Here is an 18,082-nt window from a genome sequence, read left to right on the forward strand (position 1 = left end):
GCAGAGAAGACAATGAAAATAACCATAAGCAGATACATACTTTGAGTTCTATTCTAGATGACACTGTAGCTTCAAACTCTAGGGACTTCATTTTAAGTACCCCTGTTTCCTGCCCACTAATTCCAACTCACCCCGGATTACCGATACCTGGAAGTGGGAATACAAGTGTGACCTTTAAAGGTCCAGTTAGAAATAAGAAATTACTAGAAGAAATAGTATTTCTATGTTGAGTTCCACCAGTAAATTCTTATTTTCCTATAGAATTTCACCAGCAGAAATCTTCAGGTGAAAAAACACGGCTCAGGAGTGTTCCCACAGAACTTGTAATTATGATGGTCCCATAGGAATTACAGGAGCATTTGTAATCAGGCCTTATGAAGGGACTGCAAAACTCGCACTGTATTGGGACTTTCAAGCATAGCCCAAGCACTGCAATGGGACTATATTAATGTAAAAAAGCTTGCATTTCTGGTGCTATATCTATGTTGATATGAAGTCATTCCATATTGTACAAAAACAAAATGTTCAGCAAACACTTTTGCATAATTTCAAGACCAACGGTCATGGATAATTTCTCTCCGGTATGTAGCTACCTCATGCATTTCTGTGATAAAAGACTAGGGCCAGATATACTAAACACTGGTCCTACTTCGTGACTGGTATTTTTGCGACCAGTGTGGTATTTTGCAGACAAACATATGTACTAAACTTACTGAAAATTATGGCAACAATGACTGATTTCTTAGCTGCACATTCCTATCAGTTCAACTAGTTAAATAAATGGTGCTCAGACACCATAGGCGTACCTGCTGCCAAAGTACACATACTGGTAAAAAATTCCTAAACTTCACCAAAATCACAGTATCAATGTTGAAGTATGTGTCAATGCAGGCATATTATCTAATTACAAAATATTTTATACAAAAAAGTAAAGATGGGTACGTGGTGAATTAATTCAAATCAATTATTTTATTATACACAAAAAAACAAATGAATATCAAGACAACACAAAAACCTAACAAACCCAAAATAATATTATAAATTTCATAAATGATAACCAAATTCTGATATTAAGTCACATCTGTGACCAATTCATACTTTTTCAGTATGTACTTGCCTATACAAACTGTTATTCCATAACGTGTTGTTGAATCGCAATTGGATTTGGCACACACACAAATTCCATTTAGGGGTCACAAAGGGTCCAATTTTGCAAACAGGATCCGTCACAACTGCAAAATACCTTAGTCAAATCTGGCCCTAGATTCTAAGGATGGATCTAAGAATCTGGAATAATGGCGTAATCTGGAACAGCGTCTTGAACTACTTTATCTGCCAAAGGAGGCTTACTACTCATATCAATCAATGAAATCGGCTGAATTGGATACCCAAGCTCCACACGCCTGTTTAAGTAGTTTACAACCTTTGTGAATGTCCCACTCGAAGATGGAGCATGGAAACATCTCTAAATTTGGTTATTTGTACCCTATATAGATTGAACCCAAGATAGGGGAAGGCACTACTGCATACTGAACAGCACTGGCAATCACACTCTTCCGCAGATTTATTCAGTCAAGCCCACCAATGCCTCGCTGACTTCCCAGAGTTTCTTGGCAACAGCATCATCTCGGGCATGGCTCTGCACCTCATTCACTTGGCAGTTGGCAAAGTAGCGCCCACTGAATGGTTCGATTCCCTCCTGCACAGTGCAGTGGATGGACGTCTGGGCTCCGTTCTCACAGTCTCGGAAGAAGAGACGACAAAAGGCACGAGCGAAAACTTTCAACAACCAGGGTTTTACATGGCGAAATACGTCGGTGTAGACTGGCCCTGCCAGACGAAAAAGAAAGCAGCTGGTAAAGAGTCAAAAAGGAGACACATCACAGATTTACAAGGACAAACATGGGCAGAGTGCATCATCATAGAACAAAAGGTGACTATGGAAACCAAACCTGTATAGAACACATTAGCATTATTTTAGGAGTATATGCCATTTTAGACGTGCAGCTGACAGCCCAAGAGACCTTCTCAATACGTATTTTCCTATAAAACATGGTTGACTCAACCTAGTGTCCGGTGCTCTTTTTGGTCAAGCACTAGGATTACTCTGCAGCGTCTGTACCAAGGTCTGCTGTAGCAGTTCACCACCATGGCTAAGCGAATGAAACATTGAGCTATCACTAAATATGGATATTTGTATTCCATATAGATGGAACCCACGGTACGGGAAGGTGTTTCTACATTATGTATAGCATTGGCAATCTCCCTCTCCTGTACATTTATCCAGTCAAGTCCACCTTCTAATATGTAAATTTTTCCACGGTTAATCCAATTTACTCTCCAGTGCTCTCTTTGCTCATGAACAAAGATTATGCTGCTGTGTCTGCACCAAAGTTTTTTCCACTATTGCTTTTGCCCAAGCTACTCATGGTGCAGTGGGTTTTTTCTGCTAGGAATAATTGCGATTCTCTAAATAGGAAATCGCAAATAAGGAATTCCTATTTGCGATTTTCAAAGCACATGTATACAGCATTTCTTAAATGCGAGTTGGGCATTTAGGAAATGCAATTACCACAAACTCATATAAATGCATTTTTAAAAATGACATTTAGTGCGCCCATGCCCCTAGGGCTTGTGTGTGTTGACATGCCCGCAAATAATTTTTTGGGGTGCATCAGAGGGGGGCTTAGGCCCCCAGCACCCTGGGTTTTGCATTACCTAATTTGCAAATTCCTAACTGGAATTCGCAAAATGGGAAATGCAAAACCATTCGCACCTATGGGCCTACAGGCACACAGGGATGAATGGAGTCGCATTCTCTATTTGCAATTCGGTAATAGCGTTTTCGATTTTTAAGAAATCGCTATTACCGAATCTCAAATTTCATACATCCCATTTTGCAATTCTTAAATAGCGATTTCTTAAAATTTGCTATTTAAGAAATGCAAAACGGATCTTTGATACATCTGGCCCTTAGAGTTTTGTTTGGGTAAAAGGCGGGTAGGAAGCAGACTTTGAATCCCTGTCATGACGTTAGTAACACAAAGCGCCTGGTTTGACAGACAAATGTCAGGTAAACCAATAGATGGAGAAATGCCCGAATGAAAGTCTTCTCAGAGTCCAGTGACTGTTTGAAGAGTCTGCAGTGGTCACGTCAAGACAAAAATGACAAAATGAGTCAATACCGGACACGGAGACCGTGCTTACCCAAGACGAATTCCCCAACAAGACTCTGTAGTTTCAACTACTCTCCTTATGCATGAACAAACGTACACAGAAACATACACAGAAACATATTAAAAAAGAAAATATACAAACCACAAAGAAATATACATATTACACAAAGTGCACACACACCAAATACTCACCTTAGGGATACAGACACAGAAACACACAAATTTCACATACATGCATTGCATAACATACGCAGAAAACTGACATAGCTCGACGGTGCACTATACAAATGTAAAGAGCAACAAAAAATAAAAACACAGACCCAAGATATATAATAAAAAGACCAGCAGGATCTTCCATATCAAACACCCGCCTTCCTCAGTGGCATACGAGAAATACACATAGTACTGCGCATCGTAAACAGACTGGCTTAGGAGCATTCTACCATCTTGAATGCAAAACCCATATACAGCCTAGAGTAAGTGCCTCAGATTCCAAGAGTTATGAGACTTTTAGATCTAAAAGTCCCATAACTGGGAAACACTCTCATTGTGTTTCTATAACCACCCTAGCTGCATTAGAGAATGTAGAGGAAACAGAAGTAGCAAGGGAATTAGGATAGCAGAAATGACGTCAACCCAACCCAAACCTGAGGTGGCTGTCCTCCAACCAGAGGGACATTGACAATTGGTTAGATAGAAGGTCGCCCACAACAGAATCTCATTCTGATTTAAAGAGCACCATGGCACACAGGGTTTTAAAGGGGTCCTGGCCAGCCTATCGTAGAGCATGACAGTGGTAGAATATCTTGGTTTTTCAACAAAGATAACATGGAGCTTGAGGTATAAGATTTTACGTGAACTCTGAATGCTACAGTTACCCTCTTGCGCAGCTATGCCTTAAGTGGTGGCCTAGGTGTCACAAAATCACTCAAAAACAAAGCAAACAACAATAAGTCACATCAGGCAGAACGGTGCACATGCAAATCATATAGCACAGACATACAGATCCCTGTGTACAATGCAATGTCATACTTCTGTTAGGGAGACCAGATCCTCTGGGCCTGCGCACATTCCCAACATGTCCACCACTAGACAGCTCTAAAGCTCCGATAGAAATATCACAAAGCCTGAGAGAGTCCAAGTGTGGGAAAAGGGGATTAGGTAGGGAACAGCTGGGAAGGAGACCTGTAGGAAGCTAAAGGTTAAACAACACAATATCAAGATATAATCACATTGACTTTCAAAAGACTATGGTTCTAAGAGTTCTCATACTGTAACCATGGATAACCTAAGAAGTGACTATAACTAGACCTCAAGAAATCTAGGTACCTGGAAAAAATCAAGAATGGGTTAATACAAAGTTTCATATGAGCTTTTCATGAAATATCACATACTGTCTAGAAATACAAGAACCTTCTAGAATAATGTTTCAGAACAAACATTGCATTTTTACATGAGGACAAAAGGCTATCTGAAACATTCTCTGTAAAACAATAGGAATTGAACTAAGGACTTAATATGCACAAAGAATGTCACATTTTGAATTAAGCATCACCACAGAAAATCCATAAGCTCGGTATAAATGTGTGCACCTCAACAAATACAACACACCAAAGTTTTAATTCCCATGAAATGATCGCGTACACTGTTGCCAATCTGAACGTCAAGATTTATATGCTGGAAATGAATCGCACACACTGCTGATTCGAACAAGAATATGTAAATGCCATGAAATGATTGCGCACATTGTTGCCAATCTGAAAGTCAGGTTTTATATGCTGGAAATGAATCGCACACATTGCCGATTCAAACAAGAATATGTAAATGCCATGAAATGATCGCGCACACTGTTGCCGATCTGAACCTCAAGTTTTACATGCCAGAAATGAATTGCGCACACTGCCGATTCAAACAAGAATATGCAAATGCCATGAAATGATCACGCACACTGTTGCCGATCTGAACCTCAAGTTTTACATGCCGGAAATGAATCGCACACACTGCCGATTCGAACAAGAATATGCAAATGCCATGAAATAATCGCGCACACTGTTGCCAATCTGAACCTCAAGTTTTATATGCAGGCAATGAATCGCGCACACTGCCGATTCGAACAAGAATATGCAAATGCCATGAAATGGTCGCGCAAGCTGTTGCCGATCTGAACACCAAGTTTTACATGCTGGAAATGAATTGCGCGCACTGCCGATTCGAACAAGAATATGCAAATGCCATGAAATGATTGCGCAAGCTGTTGCCGATCTGAACACCAAGTTTTACATGCTGGAAATGAATCGCGCACACTGCCGATTCGAACAAGAATATGCAAATGCCATGAAGTGATCGCGAAATCTGTTGCCGATCTGAACACCAAGTTTTACATGCTGGAAATAAATCGCACGCACTGCCGATTCGAACAAGAATAAGCAAATGCCATGAAATGATCGCGCAAGCTGTTGCCGATCTGAATACCAAGGTTTACATGAGAGCAATGAATCGCGCACTCTGAAAGTTTCGCAAGTAGGCCCAAAACTCGAGAGTCTTTGAGGACGGGGTCGGGGGCCCAGCTCCACCTCCGCCTTACCGCCCTGCTCAAGGATCACTAATATAATGCGGGGCAGGCCTGGAACATCAAGGTAGGCCTCCGGAACAGGAGCTCAGGAAGTTGCTGCTGCTCTGCACCGGGACCTCGGAATAGCGAGCACATGGAGCGCGGCTGGCTCCCTTATATAGAGTCTGGCCCAGCCCACAAACCACACCCAGTCATGCTGCAGGGAAAGCTTCTAGGTCTTAGAAAGGGACCACACCTTAACACACTCAGTAATACCTTGCAAATGAACAGTTATTACAAACATCATTAATAGTGTTTTTCAAGGTTAAACTCTGCAATGCAAAAGGTTAACATACTGCATATAAACACAATGCATGAATTATGCTCTTTCATGAAGGCTGGGTTTTTGCATTTTTGTCACCCGTAGAGCGCGCACTGTCCTGATGTTGACAGTACTCCCCCCTCCCAAGCGCGCTCTAGGGCCTGGTTTGCCTGGGTTAAGACGATGAAAACATCTCACTAGTCGTGGAGCATGAATGTCAGATGCGGAGACCCATGAGTTACTTTCGGGACCGTAACCTTTCCAAGAGATCAGATACCGCAGGTTATGACCTCTAAGTTTGGAATCCAACACCTGTTTAACTTCGTATTCCAATTCCCCCTGTACTAGAACTGGAGCTGGCTGGGAGCGTACCTTCTGGACTGCTTTTTTCAGGAGGGAAGTATGGAACACCGGATGAATACATAGTGACCGGGGCAACTGCAGTTTATAGGTCACTGGATTCATTTGCTGGAGGACAGTGTAAGGACCTATGAATTTGGGATTAAACATATGCTTTTTCATGAAGTCTATATGTCTTGTAGAAAGCCACACTTTATCACCTGGTTGATACTGAGGTCCTTCACAATGTTTCTTGTCGTAGTGCTTTTTGTATTTTTGTTTAGCTTTTTCTAGATGCTGTTGAATCAATTTCTGGGTTTGGTGAAGGTGTTGAATGGTTTCCGACATAGCTGGTGTAAAAACTTTCTTGAGGAATCGTGATGGGCAAGGTATCAGGATGATAGCCAAACAAGCAAAAAAAGGGTGTGACACCAGTGGAGGTGTGAAACGAGTTATTGTAGGATAGTTCAGCTAACCAGAGCATTGATGTCCAGGAATGAAGTGCTTTCTCAGCATAAGCACACAGGTATTGTTTCAATGTCTGATTCAGTCTCCCAGTTTGGCCATCTGTTTGAGGATGATAGCTAGTAGATAGTGTGGATGTAACTTGAAGCGTTTTGCACCACGTTTTCCAGAAGTTGGAGGGAAATTGCGATCCTCGATCGGACAGAATCATTCTCTGCAGCCCGTGATAACGGACCACTCTATTCAGTAGGATGGTTGCCAGGTCACTAGAGGTGGCAATTTCTTACAGGCAATGAAATGTCCGTATTTCGTGAGACTATCTACCACTACAAGGATTACTGAGTGCTGTTGATCAACTGGTAGACCTGTAATGAAGTCTAACGAGATGTGTTCCCAAGGTCGACGTGGAGTTGGGAGCGGATGCAACAAACCTTTCGGTTTTGAATGACTTGTCTTGATGCGAGCACAGACTTTGCAGTTAATGACCATTGTTTTAACGTCTTTTGTCAGAGTAGGCCACCAAAAGTAGCGTTGGATTAATTCAAGAGTTTTAGGAGTGCCTGGGTGACCTGCCATAGGTATAACATGCAACCAATGAAATGCTAACTTGCTAAGCTTGGTAGTGGGCACGAACAAACGTGCGTCATGGAAAGGTAGTCCTTCATTGATTGATCTTTTGGGATCTGCTTGAGCCCATGCCTGCCATTTCTCAATGGTGACGGAATTACAGATGTCTTCAAAGAAGTCTTCGGTCTTTATGAAGCAGAGGACCTTGTCTGGAGCAATGATAGCTCTGGAAGGCTGGATTGTAGGTAACGTGCTACACTCTTGGCGGGACAAGGCATCTGCTTTGCGATTTTCTTTACCAGGATGTAAAGTTACCACAGAATCGAATTCAGCAAAAAACAGCATCCAGCGTAATTGCCGAGGAGTCAAAAATCTAGCTGAACTCATTAACTGGAGATTGCGATGATCAGTATATACTGTGATAGTGTACTCGGCATCTAACAAATGATGTCTCCACTCTTTAAAGGCATCACGGATCGCCAGAAGCTCTTTCTCAGCAATGACATAGTTCTGTTCGGCTTTGTTCAGCTTTCGAGACATGTAGGCTACAGGATGAAGTTGGCCAGTGTCTTTACTTCGTTGTGACAAGACTGCACCAATTGCCACATCGGAGGCATCTGCTTGAACTATAAATGGACGATCCACATCAGGGTGAGTCAAGACTGGGGCAGTGGAAAAAGCTTCTTTCAAAGTTGAAAAGGCTCTGTCAGCTTCTGGAGACCATACAAATTTTTCTTTATTTCTCAATAACTTGGTGATTGGCGCCACTGTTTGAGAGAAATAGTTTATAAACCTGCGATAAAAGTTTGCAAAACCCAGGAAGCACTGTACATCTCAAACAGTCTTTGGAGTGGGCGAATCGGATACAGCTTGTACTTTCTTTTCGGCCATGACCATACCTTGAGGGGTAAGGATAACCCATAAAAACTCAACTGTGGTAAAATGAAACTCACACTTGGTTAGTTTGCAATACAAATTATTTTTCAAAGAGCTGTGAGAATCTTCTTGACATGTTGTACATGTTCGGTTTCATTGTCAGAGTACATCAAAATATCATCGATATAGACTATTGCAAATATGCCTAGATACTCTCTAAGGACGTCATTCAAGAAAAATGTTAATGCTGCTGGAGCATTGCACAGTCCAAAGGGCATGAAGGTGTATTCAAAGAGACCATATCTTGTTTTGAACGCAGTTTTCCATTCGTCGCCTTCTCTCATTCTGACTAAATGGTAAGCACCTTGTAGATAAAGCTTAGTGTAAATCTTTGCTTTTTTCACTTGATCCAACAAGACAGGAATCAGAGGCAAGGGGTTTTTGTTCTTGACTGTGACCTTGTTCAAACCCCTATAGTCAATACAGGGTCGAAGGTCCCCATTAGCCTTGGGGACAAAAAAACAAAGGAGAGGCCGCAGGGGACCTGGAAGGGCAGATGAAGCCATTCTCTAAGAATTGATCAATGTACTTTCATAAGTGTTGATTTTCATGTTCTGACAAGGCGTACACATGACAGCTAGGGAGTATCGCACCTGGAGTTAGATCAATTTGGCAGTCATAAGGTCTATGAGGAGGCAAGGTTTCTGCTTCTCTTTCATCAAACATATGTTCGTAGGATGAATACTGCCTGGGCAACTTTACTTCTTTCTCTGCTGCAGTGGCTATGTGAGAGTTGCACTTTTTGGTGACTCGAGACGCCTGGAGACATTTCTCATGACATAAAGCGGAAGAGAACACGACTTTCCGTTCTGCCCAGTTAATCTCAGGATTGTGGTGAGTTAACCATGGTAAGCCAAGGATAATTCCATACTGAGGAGCATGGATAACGTCAGAGATGAGCTTCTCTTCATGTTTAGTTCTTTGATCTCCCCCATCACAGATCACCAACAAGGGGACAGTCTAAAGAGTTACTGGGCCTCCAGTCAAGAGTTTTCTCTCTATTGCTTGTATTATCTCTGGAGTCTTCTTCTTGGTGCATGGGATCCCCCATGCACGAACCAATTGGGCTTCAACAAAGTTCCTGGTAGCCCCAGAATCTACGAGGGCCTTCTTGAAATAGTTATTTTTCTTTACTTGAACTTTAATGCCCAGCTTGAGATGTCTAGACTGTGAAGGGTCCACGGTGACACCCAAGAGTTTTCCGGCTCGACTTTTACATTGGCTGCAATTTTCTGGACAAGACCTTGTTTGCTCTTTGGTTTGATTGGACAATCTTTGGCGAAATTACCCTTGTGCCCGCAATAAAGACATTGTCCATTCTTTCTACGTAGGTCCTTTTCGTCTTTGGTCAAAGGTCTCCTGATAGTTCCGATTTCCATAGGTTCCAAAGTTCTCTCTTTCTGAGGTCTTGATTCTCTATGATCGTGAACACGCCAGGAATATTTCTCAGTCTTTTTGCGTATTCCCCTTCGTTCTGCAAGACCATGATCCAGTCTCAAAACAAGGTTAATTAGATCTTGACAATCTGTAGGCTGCGGGTCTATCTGGGCAAGAATGTCCTTTAACTCATCCTTGAGTCCTTTGTAAAACAAGGCCTCTTGCTTTTCTTCAGGCCAGGATGTCTCGGATACCAGACAATTAAAATTAGCTAAGTAGGAAACTAGATCTTGGTTACCTTGTCGCAAGTCTAATAGTTCACGATCTGCCGACAATGTCACTGTTCTTCGATCAAACACTTGTTCAAACTCACAAACAAAATTTCTCCAATTGTAAAGCAGGAGGCTGTCTTTACGCACAAGAGGGATTGCCCAGGTGGCTGTGTCCCCAGTCAGGTAAGATAACAAGAAGGCCACCCTGGATTGGGCATTAGGGAAAGTGTCTGGTCGGCAGGTGAAATGTAATTCCACTTGAACCAAGAAAGATTGCGCTTTCAGGGGATTGCCTGAAAAACATTCCGGAGGAGCCAGGGGGATAGCTGAGGGAACGTTGAGGGAAATGTTCGTAGGAGGATTACCTCCAGAAGCTTGAGAAGGAGGACCAGGCCAAGACACACCCAAAGGACTTTGTTTCTTCTTTTCTCCCCTTTCCTGCAACTGACTCACTCTCTCAGCTAAGCTGGCTGCTATATCCTTAGATGACACTACCTCTGGTTGGAGCTGCGTGATAACTTTGACTAGCTCGTCCAATGTGGCCATGCTGAGAACACACGCAAACCAGGAGGATAATAAATTTGTGGGCTCACTATTCTGTCAGGGAGACCAGATCCTCGGGCCTGCGCACGTTCCCAACATGTCCACCACTAGACAGCTCCAAAGCTCCGATAGAAATATCACAGAGCCTGAGAGAGTCCAAGTGGGGGAAAAGGGGATTAGGTAGGGGACAGCTGGGAAGGAGACTTGTAGGAAGCAAAAGGTTAAACAACACAATATCAAGATATAATCACATTGACTTTCAATAGACTATGGTTCTAAGAGTTCTCATACTGTAACCATGGATAACCTAAGAAGTGACTATAACTAGCCCTCAAGAAACCTAGGTACATGGAAAAAATCAAGAATGGGTTAATACAATGTTTCATATGAGCTTTTCATGAAATATCACATACTGTCTAGAAATACAAGAACCTTCTAGAATAATGTTTCAGAACAAACATTGCATTTTTACATTAGGACAAAAGGCTATCTGAAACATTCTCTGGAAAACAATAGGAATTGAACTAGAAACTTAATATGCATAAAGAATGTCACATTTTGAATTAAGCATCTTCGCAGAAAATCCAAAAGCTTGGGATAAATGTGTGCACCTCAACAAACACAACACACCAAAGTTTTAATTCCCATGAAATGATTGCGCACACTGTTGCCGATCTGAGCGTCAAGTTTTATATGCTGGAAATGAATCGCACAAACTGCCGATCTGAACAAGAATATGTAAATGCCATGAAATGATCGCGCACACTGTTGCTGATCTGAATGTCAAGTTTTATATGCTGGAAATGAATCGCACACACTGCCAATTCGAACAAGAATATGTAAATGCCATGAAATGATCAAGCACACTGTTGCCGATCTGAACATCAAGTTTTACATGATGGAAATGAATCGCGGACACTGCCGATTCGAACAAGAGTATGCAAATGCCATGAAATGATCGCGCACACTGTTGCTGATCTGAACATCAAGTTTTATATGCTGGAAATGAATCGCACACACTGCCATTTCGAACAAGAATATGTAAATGCCATGAAATGATCACGCACACTGTTGCCGATCTGAACATCAAGTTTTACATGCTGGAAATGAATCGCGGACATTGCCGATTCGAACAAGAATATGCAAATGCCATGAAATGATTGCGCACACTGTTGCCGATCTGAACCTCAAGTTTTACATGCCAGAAATGAATCGCGCACACTGCCGGTTCGAACAAGATTATGCAAATGCCATGAAATGATCGCGCACACTGTTGCCGATCTGAACACCAAGTTTTACATGCTGGAAATGAATCGCACGCACTGCCGATTCGAACAAGAATATGCACATGCCATGAATTGATCGCGCAAGCTGTTGCCGATCTGAACACCAAGTTTTACATGCTGGAAATGAATCGCGCGCACTGCCGATTCGAACAAGAATATGCACATGCCATGAAATTATCGCGCAAGCTGTTGCTGATCTGAACACCAAGTTTTACATGCTGGAAATGAATCCCTCACACTGCCGATTCGAACAAGAATATGCAAATGCTATGAAATGATCGTGCAAGCTGTTGCCGATCTGAACACCAAGTTTTACATGCTGGAAATGAATTGCGCGCACCGCTGATTTGATCAAGAATATGCAAATGAAATGAAATGATTGCGCAAGCTGTTGCCGATCTGAATGCCAAGGTTTACATGAGAGCAATGAATCACGCACTCTGAACGTTTCTCAAGTAGGCCCAAAACTCGAGAGTCTTTGAGGACGGGGTCGGGGGCCCAGCTCGACCTCTGCCTTACTGCCCTGCTCAAGGATCACCAATATAATGCGGGGCAGGCCTGGAACATCAAGGTAGGCCTCCGGAACAGGAGCTCAGGAAGTTGCTGCTGCTCTGCACCGGGACCTCTGAATAGTGAGCACGTGGAGCTGGGCTGGCTCCCTTACATAGAGTCTGGCCCAGCCCACAAACCACAACCAGTCATGCTTCAGGGAAAGCTTCTAGAAGGTCCTAGAAAGGGACCACACCCTAACACACTCAGTAAGCCTGCAGCAATACTTTGCAAATAAACAGTAATTGCAAACATCATTAATAGTGTTTTTCAAGGTTAGGCTCTGCAGAGCAAAAGGTTAACATACTGCATATAAACACAATGCATGAATTATGCTCTTGCATGAAGGCTGGGTTTTTGCATTTTTGTTGCCCGTAGAGCACGCACTGTCCTGACGGTGACAACTTCAATGACATATCATGCACCACCTTACAAACAGCAAACATTAAGACAAAACTCTGAACAGAGACCCAAGACACCTTGAATATAAAATGAACTGGTGATTAGCGCAGCCAACAATGCTCACTACCATCACATGATTGTCATACAGGTACATTTGCTTGGCTGTGTTGTACCACCCAGAAACCTAAATAAGCAATGTGGTAACACGTAACAACTCATTAAACGTGGCATAGTTATTGACTCCTCACCACCACAAAACTAAATCTAACTCAATGGAAAAAGTTATACTGCAGACTAACGAAAGGCACTGGAACAACTTTTCAAAGGCTGTTTGCAGGCGATCCAAGTGCTAATTAACAACAAGAAAAAAAAGGGCATGTTGTGGTCAGAAGTGCAATCCTTTCTCCAAAGTCATCATACTAGGCTTAGGGGAGAAGTCTGTGCAAACTGGAGGCAGCACTGCAGGGAGTTAATGCCATCTCACAAGGGCAATTCTATTAATTGAGCCAAGAGTTAAGAAGAACTCTTAGAAAGATCCCATCCCTAGTTTCAGGAATAAAGGCAGGAACCGTTTCAAATGATTAAACTAAAAAAACACATTGCCTTCTCCATCTTTCCCAACTGTTCACCTTCCCAAGTTTTTCACCCCGTGTGCAATTCTTGTAGCATTCAAGCCTGTTACTAATTCTTGGAACATATGAGAAAATGATCTACAGATTCCCACCACTGAGCTGCCGTCTGTTATGACCTATCAAATGTGCTTCCGCCATGATTCTCCTCGCAAACACATCAGTAACCCTTGTGGGATATATTACATTTCCTTGCCTTCCTCTATAGCCACCTCATTGTTGGTCTCTCCTCCTGTGCTATTTCCTCTTGGAGTTAAGGTTATTTTAACCATTTCCTTGTCTCCAGCTACCATTTCTTGCTTTTTCAATGTGACAAGCCTAACACGTTTTAATTATTCTTTATTAATTTGATGTTGATTAAATAACGCCATGCTTCCCTAATCTTTTCTGCTCTTTCTTTTTTTTATATTTGTAAGTACTTTATTTTATTTCGAGTTTCATCTTTCATAGTATTTGTTTACCTGAACTATCTCACTGATACTAATCCTTACTTTTTAAACCATGTTATGTTGTTATTCATTTGATTGTATTGCTAAATGTAATTTATTAAATGTTTATCTTGACACTTTCCCGTATATCCCTATTTTTTTCAAATCTATTTGTTTACAATTGGAATTTGTTTTATAATGTTACATTCTATTTTTTTGGTCATTCTTTTGCAAGATATAATGGCAGCACTGCACAAAAGACCCTTTTTGCATTGTTTTAAGAGTACCAGCCTAATCTAAAAATAGCTTCATAATAATTATTTTAGTGTTAATACGATGTAGTTCAATTAATTTAATAGGATTTACATTATTTCTAGTAAATACTAGCAGTAGTTCCATATATTATAGTGCATTAGTATGTATCAGATACTTACCCACAACGAAATGGTGAATAAACAGATGGTTAACAATGAAATGGCAGGCAATGAACAAAAATCTAAAAACTATAAAGTTCCAAAGACACTCCAAATTGCTCCTTCTATTACTTCTTCTGTAATGCTTGATGCAGTTTGTGTGCAACAGAGGGTGAGCCCAATTCGTCTTTTAAAACAATATGAAAACGCTGGCCCAGTCTTGATAAGTGTTTATCTCGGTTTGTACTAATTTAGGTGTGCCACAAAAATAGTCTCCACTCAAGAGCTCTTCACAAATCATTCTCTTATGTTCCTTCAGTGAATTATTCATAAATGTAGTACGTGAAGATACTTTTTTAGTCTACAGTGTCACTGCACAACATTATCCTTTGTTCTTAATTCAAAATGAAACTATTTTAGACACATCTCATCACAGCTCATGGATCCTCCAAAGTGAAGAATGCATGTTGCCCCACTAAGCTGCTGCAGCAGACTATCCTCCAGGCATTTTACCGAGCTCTTCCAAGTAGCCACCAAAGCTCCTGCAGGGACCTAAAAAAGCTGCAGCAGGATCAACACTGAGCTACTTCTGGGATTCAACTGGTGTCCTGGAAATACCTCACAGCTCAACTAGCATCACTGCACCTTCTTCCATAATAATAAGCTACTCACCTTTGGTAACGCTCTATCTGGTAGAGACTAACTGCAAATTCTTCACCTTTTAAATACTTTGCCTGGTGTCAGATTGGATGCAGAAAATTCTTAGCAATACTCTTGAGAGCTGGCACCAAATGCTCTGCATTCACTTGATCTGCACCTGTAGTGACATGAGTGGGCCAATATTGGAGCTGCTCATGCATCCTTATATCAGTAACTTTCTAGAACCCTCTGCCCCTGCTGTTACAGTAGCATACAAATTGGAAGAGACAAGTGTGCAGGTCACTTGTGGTCTTTTTATGTGAAGAGAATAGTTAACGGAACAGGAGGACCTGTAAGGAATCTGCAGTTAAATAGAGTCTCTACCAGCAAGAGCATTATGAAGATAAGTAACTTATTCTTCTGAAAAGACACTTCTAACTGCAAACTCCTCACTGGTGTCACACAAACTGCCCTTCTTGGCAGACCTGGCTTTCTAGACTATAGCGTCTCATGAACATACATAGTGACATTCTTGTAGCAGCCTGACAAATGTCTAGACAAGGCACAACACAGGCCAATGCAGTGATGGCAGCCTTGGCCCTAAGAGAATGAGCTCGTAAGCCCTCAGGGGGTTGCTTTATGGCAAGAACATAGCAGATCTAAAAGCAAAGTATGATCCAGGATGAGAGGGTCCTTTATTGCACAGCCTTGCCTTTCTTCGCTTTGATGAAACTGATAAAGAGCTGATCATCCAGCCAGTGGCCTTTGGTATGTTCACTATAGAAGATGAAGGCTCTTTTCAATCCAGTCGGTGAAACCTTTCCTCCTCAGAGGCGTCAGGCAGAGCAAAGAAAGCCGGACAGGTGATATTCTGACCAGCATGAAACAGGGTCACCAACTTCAGAAGAAAGGCAGCGCGAGTCTGGAGGTCCAACTTGTCCTGTAAGAACATGGTATAAGGTGGTTTAACAGAAAAGGATTGTAACTTGCAGACCCATTGCGCAGATGTTATAGTGCCAAATTGTCTGAGTGTGCCAAACAGTTTATGAAGAACCTGGGCCCTACCATATTGTACAGGAACTGTGTTTGAATCAGAAGGATGGTAGAGGGGTTGCAGCTCTGAGAGTGTGCAACCTTGGTTGATGTTAGGGCGGCACCATCTCAACCACGGACAGCACTAAGGGTTGGCTGTCTTTGACTGGAGTCAATGGCGCCCGCATCAGTGGAGCACGTTCCAGGTTGGTTCAGGGTGCCAGAGAGGGAACTGGGACCGGTCTTGAGCCCTGAGTGACTCCAGAGGGCCCAACTTGCGTGGTGGGTAGACCCAATGGCCAAAGCCCAGATGGGATGCCTCTCGGCTCCTTGGGACCCCCAGGTGCCTTAGAAGAAGCTGGTAATGCGCCAAAAAAAAAAAAACATGGCATTGCATAATTTCTCAATGGGCCCAGATATTCCAGTTACTGGGGGTTGGAATCAATTATGAAGTGAATTGACTTCGGGAGCACAACAAGTAGGCCAGAACAAATTTAATACATTGCCGTGATGAGGTGTTGTATAGTTGGATGGATGACACTTGGATGACACTTGGGACAGCTGTCAAGCTTTCTACTACTCTGTCCCACAATGCATGTAAGTATCTGCCCGGAAGGCAAGATTAATTGACAGACCTAAGCGCAAGGCTGGCAGAAGAAAACATACATCTGGTGAATGTTTCCATTTGCTTTGATTCCCTGTCAGGTGGTGCTGTTGGGAATGCTTTCAGGTTCAGATGACTTGTGAGTGCCTGTAGGCACCAAGTTCTCTACAGTAGGATATTGGAGAAGAAAATCTGGATCCCGCGAGCAGACCTGTGCCTCGTTTCTATTGACCTATTGAAGGCGGGCAAAATCCTGGCTGTGCCCAGGTGCCCACCAAGATATCTGTGAGGGTTTCGTTAAAGGGCAAAAGAAGATCTTCATTTGTTTGCCCAGGGTTAAATACCTCTGTCAAGACATTTGTTTTCCCTTCTGCGATAGGCAGGGTGAGGTCCAACACTTCTGAGGGTTTCCTCAGGACCGGTGCAAAGGAGGCTGCCTCCACTGTCACCATAGTTTGGTTCAGGGAGGGGAACCAATGTCTAATGACATGTCCAGCTCAGTGGAATCCTGCAAGTCCAGGAAAAGGTTCTCTACATCATAAGAGGGTACCATCATGGGCAAATTTCTGTAAAGTTTGTGGATTCAAGTAGGGGTAAAGGGGATCAGGCAGTGACCTCAATCGAGCAGGATTTTGATCTTCAGAGACCGATAAAGCAGGTGTTGAGACCTAGGTGTGTGCCCTTGGCTGCAATGAAGGCGATATCAGGAATGGTGCCATTACTAGAATTGGTGGGGCCGGTCTCAAAGCGATGTATAGAGGCGCAGTCGGTGTCACGAATGGATTTGCCGGCAGTGACCTTACTGGAGGCCACCTTGGATCCTTAGGGCTCAAAGGCACTCCATAGGTGGTGCACCAAAAATTCTATCCAGGGCTTGTTTAAACTGAAGAAGTTGTTGAGGTATTTCTCAGGGAAGTTGGGGTGCATCAGGACAAGATCTGGAATTGGGTTCAGATCATGGGACCAGCAATGTGGGCTAGAGGTGCTCTGGGCATCACAAAACTCTGAGTGGTGGGACTGGCAGGACAATACAGAACCACGTTTTGATCTTTTCTTTAGGACTTATCTGAACTGCGTCTCAATGATGATTGGTCGAGAGACCGGCCTCAGGAGTGACAGCGTTTCCAAGCTCTGAACTTTGAGACAAGGCCTAACTTGACTTCCTCCAAAGATTTGGTATGGTGGAGTTTCCCTTTGCAGTTGCAAATGGCGTTTTTGTTCATACTACTGCAGTGGTCGCAAGATGACGAGTCGTGTCTGGGACTTAGGCACCATTGACAGACAGACATGGGTGTCTGTCACATGTTTGTGGAGGGGACATGATGCACACAAAGAAGTTTGAGGGAAAGCATTCTCGGTCAACACTGATAGGATTCGTAAACTTCCAGATCCACTCTGGAAGGTGCGTAAAGAAAGGAAATTATGCCAGCACGTGGAGAGGGAGCAGATATAGTGGCCCCAACGTCACATATAAGGTGGGATGGACCAGACATGGAGCCACAAGATGCCACCTAATGACAGGCAAGGAATTGCTATTGAAATTTTCCAGATC

At 42.7% G+C, this 18,082-nt stretch overlaps 1 protein-coding gene across 1 annotated transcript in view; it reads right to left on the reverse strand.

The window, feature by feature from the left end:
* Positions 1-950: 950 nt before the first annotated feature.
* Positions 951-18,082, reverse strand: part of LOC138285816 (dehydrogenase/reductase SDR family member 13-like) — a 131,837-nt gene continuing 114,705 nt past the window's right edge. Inside the window, exon 5 of the mRNA XM_069226213.1 lies at positions 951-1,830. Within this exon, the coding sequence (XP_069082314.1) occupies positions 1,565-1,830 (266 nt within the window). The 3' untranslated portion in view covers positions 951-1,564. The remainder of the gene's footprint in view (positions 1,831-18,082) is intronic.

Source organism: Pleurodeles waltl, chromosome 3_1 (assembly GCF_031143425.1).
Source record: "Pleurodeles waltl isolate 20211129_DDA chromosome 3_1, aPleWal1.hap1.20221129, whole genome shotgun sequence".
NCBI lineage: Eukaryota > Metazoa > Chordata > Amphibia > Caudata > Salamandridae > Pleurodeles > Pleurodeles waltl.